This window comes from Pistacia vera, unplaced genomic scaffold, assembly GCF_008641045.1.
Source record: "Pistacia vera cultivar Batoury unplaced genomic scaffold, PisVer_v2 Contig427, whole genome shotgun sequence".
Lineage (NCBI taxonomy): Eukaryota > Viridiplantae > Streptophyta > Magnoliopsida > Sapindales > Anacardiaceae > Pistacia > Pistacia vera.
Window position 1 is genome coordinate 146,719 of NW_022196254.1, and position 24,729 is coordinate 171,447.

At 35.4% G+C, this 24,729-nt stretch overlaps 1 protein-coding gene and 1 pseudogene across 1 annotated transcript; one reads left to right on the forward strand and one right to left on the reverse strand.

Annotated features, from left to right (window-relative positions):
• Window positions 1–5,501: 5,501 nt before the first annotated feature.
• On the reverse strand, window positions 5,502–22,322 carry LOC116143180 (annotated as a pseudogene).
• LOC116143181 (pathogen-associated molecular patterns-induced protein A70-like) lies at window positions 22,321–23,379 on the forward strand. Its single transcript, XM_031428610.1, has one exon. It carries the CDS (start codon window positions 22,321–22,323, stop codon window positions 23,212–23,214), a length of 894 nt encoding a protein of 297 aa, XP_031284470.1. The 3' UTR covers window positions 23,215–23,379.
• The last annotated feature ends 1,350 nt before the right edge of the window (window positions 23,380–24,729 follow it).

Consider the following 24,729-nt stretch of genomic DNA (forward strand, 5'->3'; position numbering starts at 1 on the left):
GGCTGGTCCATCCCTCGCACCATGCGGATTAAGGCTCAGATTTGCCATCACGAATTAGAGGTGCTCATTGATAGTGGATCCACGCACAACTTCCTTAGTGCTAAAATGGCACAGATACTTCAGCTATCGATTATTCTGATGGAACCGTTTGTCATTTGAGTGGCTAATGGTAGCAGTCTCAAGTGTCAGGGAAGGTTCGAGCACGTACGGGTCATCCTTTAGGGTATTCCTTTCACATTAACCCTCTACTCTTTAACCCTTACAGGACTTGATCTTGTGTTAGGAGTACAATGGCTTGAACAACTTGGGTTGGTGATGTGTAACTGGCAGAAGATGACCATGGAGTTCCAATGGGAAGACCAAGAATATAAGCTGCAAGGGTTAAATAGTCAAGCCATCCAGTCAGCATCATTAGAGGCAGTTTCGAAGGAAGTCCGACAAGGAAGTTCAATATTTGATGTTTATTTACAGTCTATCAACGAGGTGGCTAGGCCAAAAATACAATCGGATATGCAAAAGACACTAGAAGCTTATGCAGATATTTTTAAAGAACCCACGCAGCTACCTCCGGTCTGTGAAGTGGATCATTGTATTCCCCTCAAGGACGGTATTGAACCCTACAGGTATGCCCATTTTCAAAAAGCTGAGATTAAGAAATAGGTTCAAGACATGCTTAAATTGGGGCTTATTAAACCCAGCACTAGTCCTTTCTCTTCACCTGTTCTATTAGTTAAAAAGAAAGATGGAACTTGGCATTTTTATACAGATTATAAGGCACTTAATGCTATGACTATTAAAGATAGGTTTCCCATTCCCACTATTAATGATATGCTTGATGAGCTCTATCAGGCTACATACTTTACCAAATTAGATCTACGGGCAGGATACCATCAAGTAAGGGTAAATCCTTATGACACTCACAAAACGGCCTTTCGTACACATAATGGTCATTATGAATATCTGGTTATGCCCTTTGGCCTTTGTAATGCTCCTTCTACTTTTCAGGCTATTATGAATTCCGCTTTTCGCCCATATCTTCGCAAATTCATATTAGTATTCTTTGATGACATATTAGTTTATAGTCCCAATTGGACCTTGCATTTTGAACATGTTATGAAGGCTTTTGACATATTACGGCAGCACAAATTTTTTATTAAAGCCAGTAAGTGTGTTTTTGGGCAACACGAATTGGAATATCTTGGCCACATCGTGACTAACCAAGGGGTCAAGGTGGATCAAGGAAAGATTGAGGTAATGATCAATTGGCCACGACCTAATAAAATTTCTGATTATGTGGGTTTTTGGGTCTTACAGGTTACTATCGGAAGTTTGTGCGGAACTATGGGCTCATAGCATGTCCTCACACTAACCTGCTAAAAAAGGGGCAATTCAAGTGGAACGATGAAGCCGAAGATGCCTTCCTCAAACTCAAGCATGCCATGACCAACACTCCCATTTTGGCCATGCCGAACTTCAATGAGCTCTTTATAGTAGAGACTGACGCCTCTGGAGAAAGAATTGGTGTTGTACTCACCCAGCAAGGTTGACCAATCGCCTTCATGACTCGGGCCTTAGGAGTTGCCAAATGCTCTTGGTCCACCTATGCCAAAGAAATGTTAACTATCTTGCAAGCGGTGCGTACTTGGAGACCATATTTACTTGGCAGAAAATTTTTCATTCAGACAGATCAATGTAATCTCAAGTATATACTGGAGCAACGCATTGGGACTCCGGAGCAACAAAATTGGGTGGCAAAGCTGTTGGGTTACGACTATGAGATTGTGTACGGTCCAGGGCATGAAAATTCAGCAACTGATGCGCTGTCTCAGGTCTCAGGGAGTCATATTCTTAATGCTTTGTTTGTACCACATGTTGAGTTGTGGAAGGACATTAAATCGGCAGCTAAAGATCATCCATATATGGACCGCTTATGTCAGTTAGCTCACAACAATTCGGGACGGCCTTACTCTTGGCGAGACGGGTTAGTCTTTTACAAGACTCAAGTAGTGGTGCCACCTAACACACCATTGATTCACCAGTTGCTTAAAGAATTCCATGATACAAGAATAGGGGGTCACTCAGGTGTTTTAAGCACATTCAAGAGGCTAGCACAGCAATTCTATTGGCCTTCCATGCATCGTACAGTCAAGGAATATGTTCAATCTTGTGAAGTTTGCCAACAAAACAAAACTGATAATCTCTCTCCAACAGGACTTCTCCAACCACTACCTATCCCTTTCTCAAGTGTGGGATGATATTACTATGGATTTTATTGAAAGGTTGCCATCCTCCCATAGTCGAAACACCATTCTAGTGGTTGTTGATCGCCTCAGCAAATACGCACATTTTATGCCCTTATCTCATCCATTTACAGCAAAGGTGGTGGCGGAAAAATTTGTTGAAGGCATTGTGAAACTACATGGAATGCCACGGTCTAGTGTCAATGATAGGAACCCTATTTTCATCAGCAAGTTCTGGCAGGAATTTTTTAAAATGTTGGGTACACAACTCAAGATGAGTTCTGCCTACCATCCTTAAACGGATGGCCAGTCCCAATATCTACGTTGCTTCGTCTATCAACAACCATGCCAATGGAGTACGTTTCTGCCTTGGGCTGAGTTGTGGTACAATACTGCCTATCACTTTTCTACAGGCATGACCCTATTCTAGGCTCTATACAAGCGACCTCCCCCTGTTATTCCATTATATTCGATTGGGTCCTCACCCATTGATGAAGTTGATCATAACCTAGCCACTAGAGATGCATTGTTGAAACATCTCAAGGACAACTTGGCGGCAGCAAGGAATCGAATGAAACAAATGGCAGATAATGGCCAAAGGGATGTTACATTTCAAGAAGGCGACCTTGTTTTCCTCAAATTACAGCCTTATCGCCAACAATCAGTTTTTCAACGCGCTCATCAGAAGCTTGCAAGCAAATACTATGGACCATATCCGATCGAGGAGAGAGTGGGAGCCGTCGCATATAAACTGAAGCTGCCCGACGGTGTGCGCCTGCACCCAGTTTTTCATGTATCGCTGCTATGGAAGAAGCTAAGAGATGGTTCCATGACCAGTTCAACACTTCTGCCAATTTCAGATAACGGTACACTTGTGATTGAGCCCGAAGCCATATTAGATACTCATTGGTAAAACGTGGGGCTAAGTTTAGTGAAGAAAGTTTAGTCAAGTGGCGTATGCTGGCTGCGGAAGATGCTACGCGGGAGAATACCAAAGAGCTGCTGAAGCGGTTTCCAAACTAGGACCTTGAGGACAAGAGTCCACTGAGAGGAGGGAGTAATGATAAGACTTTGGATGGGCCACGACGTTCGCAACGTGCCATCAAAAGAAATCCAAAATATCATGCATGAAGACACGTAAGCATTCAAGTGGTTGTGGGATCATTTCATAGTCAAGCTTCTATTATTAACAACCACATGCAGGAACGAGTCATAAGTAGTGGTAGAAGAGATAAAAGTTATTGCATTGATTTTCACTTTCCCTTTGTTATCTTTTATTTGAATTTATTTCATTATGGTGTTAAGGACCTATAGTTTCGGCGACATATGCTGAAAGTTTGTTAGATTTATTTGTATTTATTGCTCATGGACATCAATAAAGAAAGGCAGATATTTTTAGTCCAATTTGTGTGGTCTATTCTTACCCAAAGAGAATACTTATAATTCATTGTTGTAGTACACGAATCTCTGACAGAGACCTATCAAAAGAAGACCCTGACTTTGGTAACATCTAGAAGTCTAGTTCTTTGTAGCCTTACAAGCAATTTCATCACCAAGACATGTATTTTTTCAAAGGCAACCAACTATGCATTCCCCAGTGTTCTCTACATCAGTCTATCCTTTGGAAAGCTCATAATGGAGGATTAACTGGACACTTTGGTAGAAGAAAAAACCTTAACTCTTGTGAAAGAAAAATTTTATTATCGCAAGATTAAACGAGATGTTATCCGCCACATTCGAAGGTGTCGCATTTGTCACATTGCTAAGCTTGGAAATCAAAACACTGGTACGTATAAACTCTCACCCATTCTCCAAGCTCCTTGGGAAGATGTAAGCATGGATTTTATTGTGGGTCTACCAAGAACACAAAGGCAAAAAGACGTTGTGATGGTAGTCGTGGATAGATTTTCTAAAATTGCTCATTTTATGCCATGTCACAAAACTGATGATGCTTCTCACATTGTTGATTTATACTTCAAAGAGATTGTGCGTCTTCATGGAATTCCAAAAACCATCACCTCGGATTGAGATGTCAAGTTCATAAGTCATTTTTTGCGAACTTTATGGAGAAAATTGGGAACACACTTATAATTTAGCTCCGCTAGTCACCCCTAGACTGATGGCCAAACTGAAGTAATCAACAAAAGTTTAGGAAATCTATTTTGAAGCTTCGTGGGAAAACACATTCGCCAATGGGATCTTGTATTAGCACAATCATAATTCTCTTACAATAGTTCTACAAGTCAAAACACAGGAAAATGTCCATTTGAAGTAGTATATGGAAAACGCCCTCTTAGTCCTTTAGATCGTCCGCCATTATCCATTACTCGTGAATTCAGCGTTGATAGGCGTGCCAAACAGATCAAGAAGCTTCATGAAGAGGTTCGATAGAAGGTTCTTCGTTAGAATGCTAAGTATCAACAACAAGCACAAAAGACCGGATAAATTCAAGGAATGAGACTTAGTATGGATCCATATAAGGACCGAACGTTTCCCTGAATCTCGTACGAAGTTGTCTCCTCAAGTTGACAGACCATTCCAAGTTTTGAAATGTATTAATGATAATGCTTATAAGATTAAGCTTCCTAGATATTATGAAGTTTCTGCTACTTTCAACGTTGTTGATCTATCTCCTTACTATGGAGAACATGATGAAGATGTGAAACTCAACGGCAAGTCTCTTCCGATGCAAGAGCAAAGAAGAAAAGAAAAATAAAATTATTATGTTATGTTGACTTTTTTTTTTGTCCCACATGGAAGAAATAGGCCTTACATTTCACTTAAATGGCTATAAATAAAGTCTTACTTTGTCCTTTGTAAACATCCCTAAAATATTACTAAATATAGCTTGAGTAAAACATTTGCTTCTCTTCTTCTTTGAGGTTATAGTTACCATTGGCTTAGCCAATCAAGGTGGCATTTTTGGTTAAGCCAATCATGGTGGCATTTTTGGTTAATCTTGCCACAGTGGGGTTCATTCTAACCTCATCACGATTGGCATCCATAGTAAGGTTTCCAACCTTGCCAAGATTGGGGTTTCTCACGATGTCCCAGCGTCAGATTACCAATGTAACAAAAGCATCCAGGGCATAGCAAAGCAAAAATACAATTGAAAGAATAAGGAAAAGCCAAAGCAAATCAACAATAAATTTTGCTCCCTAATGTTATACAAGGTGGAATAAATCACATCTTGACACACCAGATCAGCTCTCTTTAGTTTAACGGAATACTGTTAGTGATTCTCCAGTGTGTACTTAAATTAATAGATTGAATAAGATGAGAAAAGTAATATTATGAAGAACAACGAAAGACAACCAAAAAGACCATCGGAAGAAAACTACAGAGAAATGAAGACCTGTTATTTCTAGCAGATGCCAAAGAAGCCATCGCCTGTGCAGACAGAACATCTATAGGACCATAACCATGCAAAAACTATGCACTCCCAATAAGATTTCCAGCTTTCTCATGCCTGAAAATATTGCAATTAAAGATCATCTAATAAATTACATAAAATCATTTAAGTTTGTGAGTTATGACGAAGAGAAGTTTCAACAAGCAAAAATCATATACCACTTAAATTTAGGGCAGTGATCACAGGTCCTTTCTTCATGCAACCAATGTACTTTAGCAAATGTGGTCGTTCCTTTGCAAGACGATCTGAGTAAGTTAAAAAAACATATAATATATTTTGTCGCTAAGAAAAGAAAAATTGCATTTATGCATATTTTGATATACCTGGACGCAAATAGATATCATCATCTGCTTTGATTCGAAAAGCTGGAAGGCTGCTTTAAAATAAGCCAATCTCACAAACAAAAGAGGCCAAGGCATTAATTAAACAAGCCACAGACACAGATTATATCACTTTAATAAACCTAATAAAGAATGTTAACTCAACTCTTACGTTTTGTAAGGAAGCTTCAGACATTGTTCCTCAATATCAATAAGCATGAAATCTCTGGACTGATAAATCTCTTTTTGGAGCCGAGCCATCTTCTTTGCATCTTTTGTTCGGGCAATTACAAACCGAAAGGCTAAAACAATAGCTTGCTCTAATCTATAAAACGGCAAAAAGAGTAGCAGAATTCAAATTTTAATAGACCCCAATCAAAATATAAATAAAAAAGATTAATTACATCAAGAGTCCATTGAGAAATGGGGTCAGAAAGAAACCAAGTTGTCCTAAGAGACGCCCGCCGATCACCCGAATCAAAACCGGTTTGAATCCCAACGAAACCGAGAAGTTTGGGGCGATGAGTGACGGCACCGTTATCGGAGGGAGGGTAGAAGTGGCGGAAAGTGTATAAGGATATACCACAGGGGAAAACGGAAAGGGGTGGTCGAATGATGGTGTTGATGGCAAAGCTTATTCCACCCAGGCCGATGAAGAGGGAAACAAGTGAGACAAGTACTGGGCAGGGTGTTGTAGAAAAGATATTTTTGCGGCTCTAGAGGTTTGTTGGAGTAGGCGGAATCTGCATTGGTGGCCACGGGAAAAGAAGAAGAAGAGGAGGGCCGGTGAAAGAAGAGCCTCATTAGGGAAATTGCATGGTGATTGGAAACAGGGTACCGTTGGTTTAAACCGTAACCGTGATACATTGATCTCTCATCCTCACTAAAACTCCTTACTTTTTAACAAAATAAATTTATCATCATTTTTAAAGTTTTTTTTTTTTTTTTTTTTTTAAAACCAATTATTTATATATTGTAGATAAAAAGTTTGCAATTGGTTGGTAGTCACCGAGGATGAAGCATGTTGAAGAACATTTGTACTTGAAAACACCTTAACCAAAAATTGATTTAGCAAAGAAAATAGTAGTTCAACCGAAAAAAAAAAGTGAACCAATCGACAAGAATGATTGTAGCCATTTGGAATTTGGTAATAAAACCAACTTCAAAACCTGTGTGCTGTTCTTTCAGCAGCACCAGAAAATGAATTTTTATATTTAATGATACATCAATTCATCATCACATTAAGGCTAAAACAGTTACATTCCCCTTTTTCTCCTACCTGGGCAGTTGCCAGTTGCCTCCGGAAACAATTTATAAGGAACAAACTAATTGACCCAAAATGAAACAATCCACAATATAAACCATAAAAGATAAATCGTTTTGATATCTTCAGCCCAGATGCAAGCAAAGACATAATCCAGCTAAAGAAAAGCATAAATAAGAACAACTTGAAGCCTAAAGTTGCAGTCATCCTCTTACTCAGAAAATCAGCAGCAATAGATCCACTAAAGCCATGTAAACTAGAATTCCAGCCACATGGAATCTAGACACCTTCGACAATCAATGCACCTGCGCTATAGGGGTGTAACTGAAGCAATTCAGTACCAATCCCAATACCTAATGGAGTAGTGATGGCGAAAAAGCATGCATTGTGCAGCTGATGAAGTGTTGAATTGAGCTTGGGAAATACAACCCCCAAGTGCAAACCCTTCAAAGAACTGATGGATGATAAGCTGCAATTAAAGGTCTTATTGTACATGGACTGTTTGAAACTCCAAGTGAAATCCCAATAATAATCGAGTGTGATACGATTCCAAGTTCCAACACCTGCAAATGACAAATTATACACATCACAATCATGAAAACAAATGTTTCTTACCATATTACCAATTGACTATAAAATAAGCTAAATTCAATAATTATAAAGACCCTAATTAAAGAATTCCAAATCCATCAGCTTCAATGAACCATCAAACAACGGCCATTGACCGCCCACCCACCCAACACCATCTTTTGTAAAAATCAATAGAGTTAAATTAGGCCTTAATCATAAGCTGATACAGATTTATTATCTTCTCCAGTAAATACAACGGCGAAAAGCCAAAATCACCATGCAATAACAGCAATACTACCACCCTGTCAAATGCAACGACAACACAATAAATATAAATAAATAGAAAAGTACCTGCGAAACGACGACGTGCCGAACACCATTCTCCTCATCACCATCACCCAACCCGTGCGAGTGCCCGTGTCCGTGTCCGTGTCCATGGGCTTGATCCTTGACGATGACGAGTCCCTCACAAGCGTCCTGACCATGAGGGTGGCTATGTCTATGGTGCGCGCGTGCGCATGCATCCACAATGTGCATGCCACACCTTCCTCTTCCAGAACACTTTCCCATCGCTCCTTGTTATCCACAACCGGAACAATACCCGACTCCGACACAGCATCAACCGATCCAACCCGACCCTGATCCTCAGTGGTCCGGGTCAGCCCTGTTTCCTTCGTAATACTGAGTTCCCATAAAATCAACAAGAAGCGTCAGCAGAGCAGCCACCATGGCGAAAAACCGGCGAACGGGAACTTGGACATGGGTATTCGGGCAAAACACGAGTCATTCAAAGCCTTGGAACCTCCGGATAAACATGTGCACGAAACCGGTGGCCAGAATTACCCAGCGGCAAAAGCTTAGCGGCGACGAAGAGGCTGCCGTCGGTGCGTAAAAAACGACGGTGCTTGCCGACAAGAGGAATTGCGACTCCGACAATTCCAGCGATCAGAATAGAAGCAATTGCAACGAATTTGAGAGTAAACGCCGCCGCATCGTTACGGCAGGTTTCAAGGTCAAGGATTTGCAGTTGGCAGTAAACATTGATACCGAGGTGCTTGCAAAAATAACTCTGTTGCTGGACCCAAAAAAAGCCTTAAGATTTGTTATGATCATCGAATTAAACGGAAACCCAATAATTAAGATTAAACAGAGAGAGCGAATGAATGAATTTACCTAGGAAAACCTGAGTTTTTGATCGAAAGTAATCGAAAAACTGCAACTCCCAAAGCTCCTGGACAAACCAGAACGACAGCGTTAAATAAAAATAAATGAAAGTTTATAGAGCAGAGAGATGGTTAGGATCCCAAAGAATGAAGCTCACCTCGATGAAAACATGGGAAGAGAATGGAAAGGGTATAATAATGAAAATGAACAAAAATAAAGTGAAAAGGTGTTGATGGGATTTCTCAGCGAACAAGAATCTTATTTATGAATACAAAAACAGAAACAGAGAGAGTGAAAGACGTAATCGTCGGTAAAAGCGAAGACCGATGCTGTTATTTATATTTGCAAAGCTCGATACAGAAAGAGAAAGAAAAAGGGAATAACGAGAGAGTGTCGACATAATTTGACGAAAGGAAGAGTAAGAGAAGAAGGTGAGTTGCAGTTGCAACTTTTTGCAAGAGAATGAGGGAGATAGTGTCGACAATGTGTGAGTCCTCTATTGAAATTGTGATTTATTTGCGTGTACGGTACGTGTCGTTTTGTCTTGTTTCTAGTTGAAGTTCGCATGGGTGATGAGACTTGTGGATTGAAATTGTATAGTACTTTCTGACGCGCCCACAGGAGTTGCGGTCTAAATTGTGTTGGGAAAATGATGGATCACTTCAAAAGTTGCATCTCCTCTCCGCCACTTTTTGCGACGGTAAACCATTTTTCCCACCCAAGGTTTGCGACGCTTTACAATTAAAAAGTTTAAAAATATCACTCTCCCACTTAAAGGTTATATTCCATTCATACATAAAAATAAATACATTTTTATTCTCAATCACGATTCAACAACACAGGAGAGAATAAAAGAGGTTTTATAGAGTAAAAATTGATGGATCGAATAATGATAATTGATAAAATATTCATCTTTAAAAATCAATTAAGAACGAAAAACTCTAATTTTGTGATGACCGACAATCAACAAAAAATCAGATGTCGAAGTAAAAAGAGTTTTTAATGAAAAGACTGGAAGTTCAAATAGTAGTAACGAAGAATTCTTGCCCTAAAGTCAGCTTTGGGTATTAATAGAATATAAACTTTAGGTGAAAAAAAAGCATTTTGAAATTTTGGGTAAAAATATGTCATTAAGGCAAAGCTTGGGTGAGAAAAAGTCGTTTACTCTTTTTCATAGTTATAAAGTTTATCAATTTGAGTGTGCCTGTTACAGTGTCATGGTCTCAAAAATATATAGAGGCCAACAAAGCTACGGAAACCGATAAATCTGCACCGACAATGTGTACGGCCTGTGTAACGCGCCTCTGAATTTTTTTCTAGTGAAAGGCGTCTATCAAATTTGGACGCCGTTCACTCACATGGACGGGCGTCATATAAAAGGGACGGGCGTCCCCATTTAAAGGACGCCGTCCCTCATTAAATACAATAAAAAAAAAAATTATAAACATTAGGACGGGCGTCCGCAAATAAGGACGCCGTCCTTAACCAAAATTAAAAAAAAAAAAAAAAAAAAAAAAAAAAAAAAAAAAAAAAAAAACTTTGGGGGCCGTCCCTTGGGTTTGGATTGGCGTCCATTACAAATGGACGTCAGTCCCTTAAGTTTGGACGGGCGTCCATTAGAATGGACGCCCGTCCATAATTAAAAAAAAAAAAAAAAAAAAAAAAAAAAAAAAAACGTGCTTCTTGACCATTCCTAACTAATATGTCTGAGTGCTTATGCATACCAAGCAGCATATTCATGATGCTTGAAGAGACGAAATAATGAGAACAAAACGTGCTTCTTGACCCCTCTGTTTTGCATTCCTCCAGCACTCAAAAGCTGCTATGAATGCTAGCTGATCACTATGCCCACCATACAATGAAGCAAGCTCAAATTTAGCAGCAGGTGCTCTCTTATTTTCATTGGTAACATAGGAAGGGGAAACAGATACCTATAGTCAAAAGCACATGCAAGTGTCAAAGTTGGGTCTACACAGTTCATCATTATGGCAAAGAAAAGCATATTGCTCATTAATGAATGAACGGAAAGAGAGCAAAGTTGGGTCCTGTGGGCTGAGAGCAAAATGAAAATGGCGGAGAAGCTAGCAAAGTTGGTATTGTATCTGTGGGGACGACAAGGTTAGCTATAGAGATGGTGGCCAGAGTGCAATACGCGTCCGTTGGGGTGGATGAGGGTTGTCTTCCAGCTCGAGTTCAACACGGGGGGAGGAAGTGCACAGTTTGCATTTGCAGTTTGCAATCTATTATAGTTCGCGTGCCTTTAAGCCTTAAGAACGAAGCTGGTTTGGAGAGGACTGCAAGTGTTAGAAGACGAAGAAGAAGAGCGAAGAAGAAGAGGTTTAGCCTTTTTTTTTTTTTTTTTTTTTTTTTTTAAGTTGGACGGGCGTCCATTTCTAATGGACGCCGTCAAACTTAAGGGACTGGCGTCCATTCGTAATGGACGCCAGTCCAAACCAAGGGAGGCCGTCCCAAAGTTTCATTTTTATTTTTTTATATTTTGGTTAAGGACGGGGTCCCTTATTTGCGGACGCCCGTCCAAAACAAAGGGACGACCGTCCAAACGGATGAAAGGCCGTCCCTAATGTTTATAAATTTTTTTTTATGTATTTTAATGAGGAGGGCATCCTTTAAATGGGGACGCCCGTCCCTTATATATGGACGTCGTCCATATAATATGGACGGGCGTCCATGTGAGTGAACGGCCGTCCAAATTTGATGAATGGCCGTTCACTAGAAAAAAATTATAAAAAAATTCAGAGGCGCGTTACACGTAGGCCAATAAACATTTTCGGTGAGATTTATCGGTGTCCGTAGCTTTGTTGTTTAGAGGCATATACTCACTCTACTCAAATTTTGTCATTCCAAATACATTGATACACTTTAAATACACAGAAGAAAAATAATTCTCGTATGTCACATATATTTTATTAACACTATAAAGAATTTAATGTAAAATGATAATTCCTCCTAGGATTTGTGTTCTTCATGCTAAAAAGCAAAGTAGTTGGGCGGCCTCTTTCAAACTGAGTATGAATGACTAGATTGATGACTTGATGTAGCATAGAATGATAGAAATAACTTTCACCAAAAAGAAATGCAATGTTTGGCCACTAAGGAGAAGAGAGAAACAGTGATCCTTCCTTCTCTTCCGATCCCAAACATACTAGCATATTTTACATACTACTGTATTAGTAGATAATAATAACAGTTTGACATTATGACAATATTAAAAATTTATTCTCACATACCAATCCCTATAATATATTCCTTTGTCACTTTGTATCAATTTCCAAAACGGAACTTGTTCCCACCCAAGGTTTAGCAAAATGGCAAGGTCTCACCCTAATTTCATAAATTTTAGATTTTCATCTTTAAATTAACACCGTTTCGTTTCTTTTAAAACTTAAAGGCTAAAATGATCATTTATTATATTTTTATATTTTATTTCTGTAAAACCTTCAATCACCAAAGCTAGGATCAATCCAAAAACCAAGAAAAATCAACACAAAGACTTCTGAATCAATCACATTCAACTTCCAAACAATCACAAATCTCAATCTCCTTTCAAAAACCTCTGAAACAAACACTAATAAAACCTAAAATTCACTAAAATCTTGAAACTCTAAGGGAAGAAGCGGTCAACAAACGGTGGGCGACTGAGGCTAAGGATGTTTGGGGGGTTTTGGAGAGGGAACATTGTGCTGCAAAAGGTAGTGGTGGGGAGAATTTCTGGTGACAGGAGAGACCGGAATTTTGCCCGGAAAACACGATAATTGTGCGAAACCCTAAGGGGTTGGCGGCAGCGGTCGACATGCAATTATGGTAGGGGAGATTGGGGGTTTTGGTGGGGGGGACGTCACTGTTGCTAATGGTGGGGTCGGGGGCGATTTTCGTAGACAGATTCAACCGAAAAAGCTTGAAGTCCATGGGTCAAGACAGTGGGCGAGTGGTGGTGCGATTGGGTGGGGGATGAAAAGGGTTTTGGTGAGTGGGCTAAGGGGGGTGTGCTGGTGGTGTCGAGGTGTCAGACGACGCTGGAATCAGGTTAGATTGGTCGGAGATGTCAGTTGCACGTTGGTGGGTTTATGTAACTGGAATCAGCAATTCTGGCCCAAAAATGGCCAAATTTGAACTGGGGAAAGATGAATCGAGGCTAAGGGTAGACCGGGTGGTTCAATAGAAGGTGAACCGTCATCAGAAAACACAGCAAACAACCGATGGCAATGCTGACAGTTTGGTAATAGCAAAGGAGAATGAGATGAAGAAGAAGAAGATCGAAGGGCAATTTGGTAATAGTGTTGTTTGCATCTGTGTTAGAACCTAACAATCACTAACTGTGTTATTTTTAAGGGTGAGAATCTAAAATATATGAAACAAGAGGTGAAAACTTACTGTTTCACTATCACTAAGCCTTGGGAACATGTCGTTTACTCATTTCGGAAACGGAACTTGTTCCCTTTGTTACGTCAATGCTTTACTCATTCCAGTTTGTCCCAATTTAAATATTTTATTTTAGTGAGAAAGTAAAAATTATGGAACATTTTATTCTTATTCAAACTTATAACTATACTTCTAAATGGGCTTTCTCAAGGCCTGCGTTACTTAGAGCCTGGCCCAATGATCTCCATATCACTCATAATCACATATTCACATTTGGTATTCGGCAATTGTTACTGCGTCTATCTCATGTGTTCAACAGGCGTGAATCTATGTTTGGTACTGTATCTAATTATAGGCGAGTGATGAATAAGACTAGAGACAAATTTTCTGTATAAAGCTGCATATAAAATGACTTGATATAAGATGAATGGAATAATAAAATATAGAAGTAAAGTTCATAATTTTTTTGTTAATAAAATACTTAATCAATGATGTAACTCCACCCAACCAATCAAAATTTCTAACATCTTTTATTATAATTATTAATTTAATTAAATAATTATTAACAAAAAAATAATTTTAAATTGAAATTAGTATTTAATTTGTTAACATTTACAAAACACTCAACTCACGCGTGGAAACACTTTTGTCACCGCTTTTTTAATTTTTCGGACAACGTTGCCCTTGTTATTGTCATTATTTACAAAAATGTCATTATACCCATAACTAGCCACCACCACCAACCATCATCGACCGTCGTCGGAGGCTGCCAAAAGTCGCCATAATGACATATGATCGGCTGTATATGGTCGTCGTGCGCCGATGAGGCTTTTTCCGACCATGGATCCATGGTCGAAAAAAGACTAGATCTGACTATTTCATGATCATGAATCTAGTTATAAAAAGGTCAAATCTGTGCCAGCTGCCAGCCTGCCACTAGCGTTGGTGGCTAACTGCCAGTAAGGGTGAGCGGTTCCGGGTAACCTGCATTTTTCGGGGGAACCGGAACCGGAACTGGAACCGCACAGTGCAGGTTCTTCAATTCAAGGAACCGGAACCTAAAATGCAGGTTCCGGTTATTTTCCCGGGTACCCTGTAAAAAATCAACTACCCCACTATTAGTTTAAAAAATGATAAAAATACCTTAAAAGTTTACAAATACACCCCTAACAAATTTTGATTACTCATTCATTTGTGCCAAATGTAACTCATAACCTGTAAATTTAATATTATAAATTAATAATGTTTATAATGTAATATAGTAATGTTGTAATTAATTAAGTAATTATTAAATGATAATGTAATGTTATAATTAATTAAGTGATCATACTATAATATAATGTTATAAATACTGATAATTATTTAGTAGTTATTTAACAATAATGTAATATTATAATTAATTAAATTTCTAATGATTTAATTAATTACTTATGTTTAATGTTTGTAATATAATGTCATAATTAATTAAGTAATCATTTAATTATGTAATATCATAATTAATTAAGTTATCATACTACAATGTAAATTGTAATGTTATAATTAATTAAGTAATATAATATTTAATTATAATGTAATATTATAAATAATTAAATTGTTAATCATTTAATACGTATTATAATATTGTTTATAATAAAATGTTATAATTAATTAAGTAATCATACTATAAATTTATAATGTAATATTAAAATTAATAAAATTCTTATCATTTAATTAGTATTATATAAATTAGTAAATTACTAATATTTATAACATAATGTCATAATTAATTAAGTAATCATTTAATTATATAATGTTATAATTAATTATGTGATCATACTATAATGTAATGTTATAATGAATTAAGTAATCATACTATAAATCTATAATTTAATATTGTAATTAATTAAATTTCTAATCATTTAATTAATATACTAATTTTTATAATAGAATGTTATAATTGATTAAGTAATCATACTATAAATATATAAAGTAATGTTATAATTAATTAAATTTTTAATCATTTAATTAAATAATGTAATAATATAGTAAATTACTAATGTTTATAATGTAATATTATAAATTCATAACTAGTTATGTAATCATTTAACTATGTAATGTTATAATTAATTAAGTGATCATAATATAATGTAATATAATAATATTATAATTTAATTGAGTAATTATTTAACTATAATGTAATGCTTAATTAATTAAATTTCAGATTATTTAATTAAGTAATAATTAGTTTATAATGTAATGTTACAATTAATGTTTATAATGTAATGTCATAATAAATTAAATAATTATCTAATTATGTAATGTTATAACCAATTATGTAATCATACTATAATGAATTAAGTAATCATACTATAAATCTTTAATATAATATTATAATTAATTTGTTTATAATATAATATTATAATTAATTAAGTGATCATTTAATTATGATGTAATGTTATAATTAATTAGCTAATTAAGTAATTGTATTATAAATTTATACTGTAATGTTATAATTAATTAAACTTAAATTTCTAATCATTTAATTAAGTATTATGCTAATGTTTATATAGTAAATTAGTAATTACTAATGTTTATAATATAATGTCATAACTCATAATCAATTAAGTAATTATTTAATTATGTAATATTATAATTAATTATATGACTATATTATAATATAATGTTACAGTGAATTAAGTAATCAGACTATAGATCTTTAATGTAATATTATAATTAATTAAATTTTTAATCATTTAATTAAGTAATGTAATAATGTAGTAAATTATTAATGTTTATAATGTAATGTTATAAATTTATAACTAATTAAGTAATTATTTAATTATAATGTAATATTTAATTAATTAAATAATTATTTAATTAAGTAATCATTTGTTTATAATATAATGTTATAATTAATATTTATAATATAATATCATAATTAATTAAATAATCATCTAATTATGTAATGTTATAATTAATTATGTAATCATACTATAATAAAATATTAAAATGTTATAATGAATTAAGTAATCATACTATAAATCTTTAATATAATATTATAATTAATTTGTTTATAATAGAATATTATAATTAATTAAGTAATTATTTAATTATAATGTAATGTTACAATTAATTATGTAATCGTACTATAAATTTATAATGTAATGTTATAATTGATTAAATTTCTAATAATTTAATTAAGTATTGTGCTAAATTTTTTGTAGTAAATTAACAATTACTAATATTTATAATATAATGTCATAATCAATTAAGTAATCATTTAATTATGTAATATTATAATTAATTATGTAATCATACTATAATGTAATATTATAGTGAATTGAGTAATCATATTATAAATCTTTAATGTAATATTATAATTAATTAAATTTTTAATTATTTAATTAAGTTTGTACTAATTTTTATAATGAAATATTATAATTGATTAAGTAATTATATTATAAATCTATAATGTAATGCTATAATTAATTAAATTTCTAATTATTTAATTAAGTAATATACTAAATGTTATAACTTATAAGTCAATTAATTAAATAGTAATTAATTAATGCAATGTTATAATTAATTATACTATAAATCAGTTAAGTAATGTTATAAAATTATAATTAATTATATAATGTAATGTTACAATTGATTAAGTATGATATTTAACTAGTAATAAAATTTATTAATGTTTATCAATTTATCATATATAATTAATTAATTGCTAATTTACTAGAGATATACTTAGAACTTGATAATTAAAGTAAATAACTAAATATATTATTAGTCAATTAAATATACTATTTTATTTAAAAATAATTCTTTTAATAATATTAAAAATTTAAAACACTTTTAATTGGATCATAATTCCAATTATTCACTTAATTAATCAAAACTTTAATATTAATATATATAATATATTAAAGTTTTTAATATGGTTTAATTTATATGTAATAAGTATAATATCAATTGTATTAGTATATTTATTTAATTAGGTTATTCCAAAAAAAATTAACTTTTTCTATTTTAAATTTTTTTATATGTAAAATAATAGAAACCCCCAATTATTCACATTTCACAAATATTTCATTGCAGTCCAGGTTCCAAAACAGGTTTCAAAACAAGTTCCAAGCAGGTTCCAAAATAGGTTCCAAACAGGTTCCAAACCGGATGCCTGCTACAGGTTCCAAACCGGATACCTGCTACAGGTTCCAAACAGGGTACCCTTTTTCCAAGTTTCGGTTCCTCCACACACAAGAATCGAAACCGGAACCGCATAGTATCGGTTCCAAAAAATTGGAACTGGAACCTACCCGCACAGTGTTGGTTTCGGGTAGGTTCTGGTTCCGATTCTACCCCCAGGTTTCGGTTCTACTCGCTACCCGTGCTCACCCCTAGTTGCCAGCAGCGGCTTGGGGTGGGTAACAGTGTTTTTGTTAAGTTTAAAACATTTTTGTTGCTATAGTGTTTTTGCTAAATCTGAAAAGTAGGGGGTTAAAATGATTATTCAACAAATAATGATAATAAATATTGTTATATTAATATTTAAAAAGGAGGGCAATTTAGTAATCTATATAACATACTCACCCGTTTATCCTTCTAACCAAACATACTATTCATCAATTTATTCAAACCAACAAAACACATTTTCTAAACATTTCCAGTAATCTTCAAGGTGATATTTTATTCCGATAATATAATATCCCTTTATAATAAAATATTATATGATCCAAATATCCCCAAAGTATTAAATATTCTTATTATAGAGTTTTCTTACATTTACAGATTTTTTTTTTTTTTTTCAAAGAGATGTATAAAGCTTTCTAATAATAATTGATGTGGTTCATATTAAACAATCTCATATGGATGAAGGAAATAAACTTTGATAATGAATAGCTTTGGGTGTTTATAATCATGCTTCCTTTTAATAACCTTTCATAAAAAAAATGATTGTATAACGAATTTGAAATATTTATAATAGTTAGTTCAAAAAATTAGAAACTAAAAATTACAATATCTTACAAAAATATTTACCCTATCGTGAAAAATATATATTAAAATTATCATTAAGTGATTAACTAAGACTCTTAAATATATTATTATTTAAGAGATCTTAAATTTAATTCATCTCATTTATTAGTAAGGTAGCCAATCCGTAACTACTACATTGTTATCCAACTGATCGTGTTGGTCCTAAAAAATTATATTTAAGATCCGTGCAATCCGGATATCCCGGTCCATGAAAAAAAAAACAAAAAAAAAAGGGGAGGGGGAGATTACGTTGACTGCGCTGGTATCCGAAAATTGGAAAAAAAAAAAAAAAAAAAATCAAATTGTCAAAACCTATAGACTATAACGTGTATTGAGCAATCATATAACTGATTGAAGTGGTCAGTAGTGGTCCTTATCAATTATTAGATCTTGATCTATGCTCATATCAATGAGACATACTTATATATATATGGCAACAAGTTTAGTACATTGTCCGTCATTTATTTGCTAAACTTTAATTTAATTTAATTCAACGTGGTTTAAATTTCATCAGAAAATACACACATTCGTTGTAGGCATGGCAATGGGGTGGGGCAGACCGGGGCATTCCCATTCTCGCCCTCAAAATCACTCTCCACCATCGTCACGTTGTTGTTATAGGAATGACAGAGATTCTCCATCCCCGCCCCTATAGGAAATTTTAGAAACTCATCCCTACGCCATTAATTTTACATTAACATTATTTATGAGAAGAAACAGATGACAAAAACTATTTGAGCATTACCAAACACAATAATTAATTTTCTTTTAATGTTAAGATTCATCTACACAATAAACACTTAGGTTAATCGTCTAAACTTAAGCTAAAACATTGTATTTGCCCAAAATACAAACTCATTATGTATTTGATCAATTACACCAATTGAAGAAACAAAACAAAAACCATTTAAGCATTGCCATAATTTGTTCTGAAGGCATACATATATATATTATATACGGGGCGGGGCCAAGGGAGGGGAGGGGCACTCCACGTCTCCGAGGATGGGGAGATAATCCTATTCCCGACCCTATCCCCGAAAAAAGCGGGGAATTCCTACCCCATACGGGGGCAAGGCCTATTGCCATGCCTAATTCGTTAGATTGTTAAATATAACATACAAATTATGGTTATTATTATCCGACAACATTAAGGGGGTGTTTGGTTGAAGATAATAGAAGATTATTGAGGTTATGTCATCTTATATTACTTAATTACCATGTTTGATTGTCAAGTAATATAAGATTCCGATAATCTTGCATTATCAATAGTTGTTATTGTTGGTAATATTTGAGGTAATCTGATTACCTTAATTTTCTTAGGTATTGTAAAATTATCCAGGTAATCTTATTTTTGTTAAAATTCTATCTCTTATTAATAAAAATTTTGGACAATAATGCTCCTGTTTTAAAATAAATTTACATTAATATACCAGTTCAACTTTACCTTTGTTTAATTAAGTTTTTGGACAACAATGCCCTTATATTTAAAACAAATTACAGACCACCACCGTCACCCAGCCACCACTGTTGACAGTGGGCTAGCCACCATGGATCGCCGTCGGAGCCCCTAAAAATGACGGAGATTCGCTGGGAGGCTCCGGGAGGCTTCGATATGGCTGTTTTCGGCCATACTGCGAGATTTGGCTTGATATGGCCGTTTTCAGCCATCAATATGGCCAAAAACGGCTATATCGGAGCCTCGTGGTCATGGTGAGCTACTCACAGTGACTTTCGACCGTGGTTTGCGGTGGCGGCAGGGGGTGGGGGTGATTTTGTTATAAATTAAAGTTTTATATAAGTAGGGGTGTTTTAGCTAAATCTAAAATATTAGGGGTTAAAAAATTATTCAAAAATTAATAATAAAAAAAATATTATATTAATATTTAAAAAGAAGACAATTTAGTAATTTAAATAATATACCCACCAATTTATTCCCCTTAATCAAACATATTAATATAATATACCCACCAACTAACCAAATACATTTTCCTAAAGATTTCCAATAATCTTCAAGGGGCGTTTCGTTCAGGGAATGTTGGATTATTGGAAAGATAGATTACCTTGAAGATTACTAGGAATCTTTAGAAAAATGCGTTTGGTTAATTGGTGGGTATGTTATATTAATATGTTTGGTTGGGAGAAATAAATTGGTGGGTATGTTATTTAAATTACTGAATTGTCCTCTAATTAAATATTATTATTATATTATTTTTTAATATTATTATTATTTGGATTACTATAACCCCCCTACATTTAAAAACTTAGCAAAACAACCCCATTATAAAAGTTTAGAAAATCAACAAAACACCCCCCACCAACCCAACCACTGCCAGTCGCCGGCAACCACAGTAAGCCACCAGCAGCAAGCAACCTAACAGGGCACGGAAGGCCGAAAATGGCGGCTGTGCACCGCTATGGCCATTAATTACGAATCTGGCCGACCAGATTAGATCTAGCCATTTCCGGCCAGATATCTGGCCGGAAATGGCCATAGCGGTGCACGACGGTCATTTTCGGCCTTCCGTGCGTCGTTCCGGCGACAACGACGGCTGGCCGCGGTGGTGGTTACCGGCGGCAGGTGGTTGGGGGTGGTGGGTTGGGTGGGTTATAATTTGTTTTCAAGGGTGATTTTGTTCAAAAAATTAATTAATTTGGGTTGAAATAGTAAAAGTTATATTCATGTAAATAAATTTAAAAATAAGGGCATTATTGTCCTAAAATTTTATTAATAAGGGATATAATTGTAACAAAAAAAGATAACTCTCGTAATCTTAGAATACCTAAGAAAATGAAGGTAATCAGATTACCTCAAATATCACCGATCGTAATCACTATTGATATTTAAAGATTATTGATATCTTATATTATTTGATAACTAAATATAATATCAAGTAATATAAGATCACTTAACCCCAATAATGTCATACCCTCTAACCAAACACCCCTCAAGGTAATATAGGGTGCGTTTGGTTCATTATTTTGGATAGGATTTTGGGGATAGTATTAGATAATTGAATATGGGAGTATTACGAGGTAAAATTTAAAATTTTTTAAAAAACCCCATACGTTTGCTAATTTAATAAATACCCTAACATGTAAAATGACAAAAATACCCCCACCACCTGCAGTGTCAGATTTCGGCCATCACCGTCAGAATCTGGTCGGAAAATCGCGTTATAACACAGACCGATCGGATCTGTGTCGTAATATGACCGTCGTTTTCGGTCAACGATGGCCAAGATTTTATCGTCGTTGATCGTCAACAAAGGCCATTTCTTTGGCCGTTGTCGATCTCCAGATCGATAAATTACCATCTAGTTCTGATTGGTAATTCACCGTTGTGGTAAATTCTGACTACCACCGATGGTGGTTATCAGAATCTGATAAGCATGGATTACGAGGGTATTTTTATTAATTTAAATTTTTTTAAAGAGTATTTAATGAAATTAATAATTTTTTAGGGTCTAAAAATAATTAAAATAATAAGATAATATTTCTAAAATAATATGTCAAACATTATTTAGAGAATGGAATTAGAAAATTGTCATAAATTTCCGGCAGTTTAACGTTCTCAAAACTAGACGCACCTAAGAGCGTTGTTTTTAATTAAGAGTACTGACATATTATCTGCACATTGTCTTTCAATTGATTTATTTGAACGGCTGAAAATGTTAAACAGAAACCGGGAGATCCTAAAACGGTGTCGTTGTTGTGATGTAGTTGTAATTGGCAGAGTCCGCGCTCAGTGGCCTTTACTGGATGCAACTACAACCTCATATTAACTCACAACCGCCTATAGTGTTTTGTCTATTTGTGATTTACCCATCTTGTGGCAACACGTGTCTCTCGAGATCCTAAAAAATGAAACCAAAATATCCCACCTATACAAAACCCTTGTTCTCTTCTTCTATCTCCATTCCCCTTCTTCTTCTCTCCTCCTCTCCAGTACCGACAGCCATGTTTGAACAATCTGTATCTTTTATACCCTCAATTTGGGCTTCCATGAACAGTTGGTTCACTCCCACCGTTCTTTTTTTGTTCCTCAACCTCATGATTGGAACCATTTTCATCACTACTAGTTTGGCTAATTCCCACAAAGGCAATGACCTACACAAACAACAAGACCACCCACAACCCCACCAACTCGCTAGATCTCCATCTGTGTTGCAAAGACTCAAATCTATCAACTTTTACACTTACAGATCCCCCGAACCCAACACCAACTTCACTCAGACTCCAGGTATGGACTCCCATTTCACTTATCATAATCTCACTCGTGAACCTGAGCAACACCAGCATCAACCACCTCAGTCCACTACTGGATCTCCTTTGTTACAGAGGCTGAAGTCCATTAACCTCTACAACTATTTGTCTCAAGAATCCTCTCCTTCGCCCAAAACCCAAGAAGAAGATACCCATCAACAAGAAAATGTGCATCACCAAGAACCACAAGAAGAAGGAGGAAATGAAGGAGACGAGTACATTGAAAATGAAGAAGAGAGTCCTGATCTTGATGAGGTATATGGACAAACGAAGGGCAGCCACGTAAGCAGAACCAAATCTGATACCAAACCAGTGGGGGGAGAGATACCGAAGAAGCTACCAAAGAAAATGAAGAAGTCTGCGAGTGCAAAGTCTGCCTTTTCTCACTTTGAAGAAGAAGATATTGTCGAGACTCGCAGGCCTGCAACTACTAAAGAAGGAAAAGCTAAAGTGACACAAGTGGTTGATGATGAAGTGGATGCTAAAGCTGATGATTTTATCTACAAGTTTAAGCAGCAGTTGAAGTTGCAGAGGATTGATTCCATTATAAGGTACAAGGAGATGATCACTAGAGGAAGTGAAAATTAAACTAGCTATGGCTTGGTTATGTGAGGGTGGGTTTTGTTAATTAATTTTTTTGTTTAAATTAAAATTTCAGGAGTTTATTTCTTGGGATGTAACTGCAGATCTACTGCTTATGTTGATGAACATTTTGTTCAAAATTATGCCACTGCTATTTCTAGTCTCATTTCTGAATACTCGTATACTACTATACTTGGCTGTGGGGTTGAGGACATTTTGGTAATTTTGGGGATGTTCCTGTTGGATGTCCATGGAAGTAGGGGATACTTGCAGTTGCAGAAGCTTGTATTACTGAAATGGCCATTGGATTGGAGGTGGAGAAGTGGATAGAGTTACAGAAATACCCATGTGTATTACGTTAGATACGGTAAAAATAGAGGGCACTTTGGTAGTTGGCGCATGATGTATTATCCGTATTTGCAGGTGGTTTGGTGTGAAGCACGTGGGTGATTTTGTTAGGGTAGTAAGCATTAATACCAAATATATGGTGCATGTAAGATAGGACAGGACAGAGAGTGAGAGGAATCAAATAGTGGATTTATTATTAAAAAACAAATGGGACATAGTGAAATGGTGATGTTGGTGCATATCAATGTCATTTTAAACAAGTAACATTTAAAAGAGTAGGAAAATGCTATTGCTATGTCAGCCCAACTGTTAATGCTAACCTTTGAAATTGAATAAAGAGTAAACAACTTTTTCCCACCCAAAGTCCTAAATAAAGGCCTAATTATACTTTTTCACCAACTTTTAAAATACCACTTTATTATCTAAGTATTATATTATGTCAATAATTTTCATTAATCACTTTGATATTAATTGTGAAAACAAAAATATCTACACCAAAGATCAACCCTTGATCGTCGTTCATCGCAAATCAAAGTTTCGTATGCCTTAGCTCAAATTTTGGCCGATTCTAGCACTAGAAATCGGCCACGTCACCATCATTCAACTCACTGGCATCCTTCCACCGAAACCCTTCTCACCCTCACCCACAATCACTCCTCAATCATTGGAAGTCAAGGACGACTGTGGAGTTCGCGATTATTTTTTTCCAGCCACACGAGTCCCTTTCTCTGGCCTATTTTGGCTGAAATACAACGTTGTTGGCTTTCCTCAATCCCTTCATCAACTTCCCCATCCTCTATAGATCAAAACCCCCAGCAATCCCAAGCCTCTTTTCCCACCATTCATTGGCCATCGCCTTGTTAGGGTTTCACTGTTCTAAGCTAAACTCCGATGGCTAATGACAGCCAAAATCCAATCCAACACCACCATTCGAACTACAAAACCCCTCAAACCCTGTCACCTATTAGCCTGTCAATTGTCAGCTGAACTCACCTCCACCATCGTGATTGGGTTTTTATTTTTCGGTGAAATTGGATTCAATTTGTTTTTTTTTTAGACTGTTTGGACTTATTGAATGTTTGACGATTGATTTTATTGGTTTTCTGGGCTATTTCCATTGCCGATGACGACCATTTTGCACTCTTTTGTCGGCTTACACTAAGTGCTCGACAA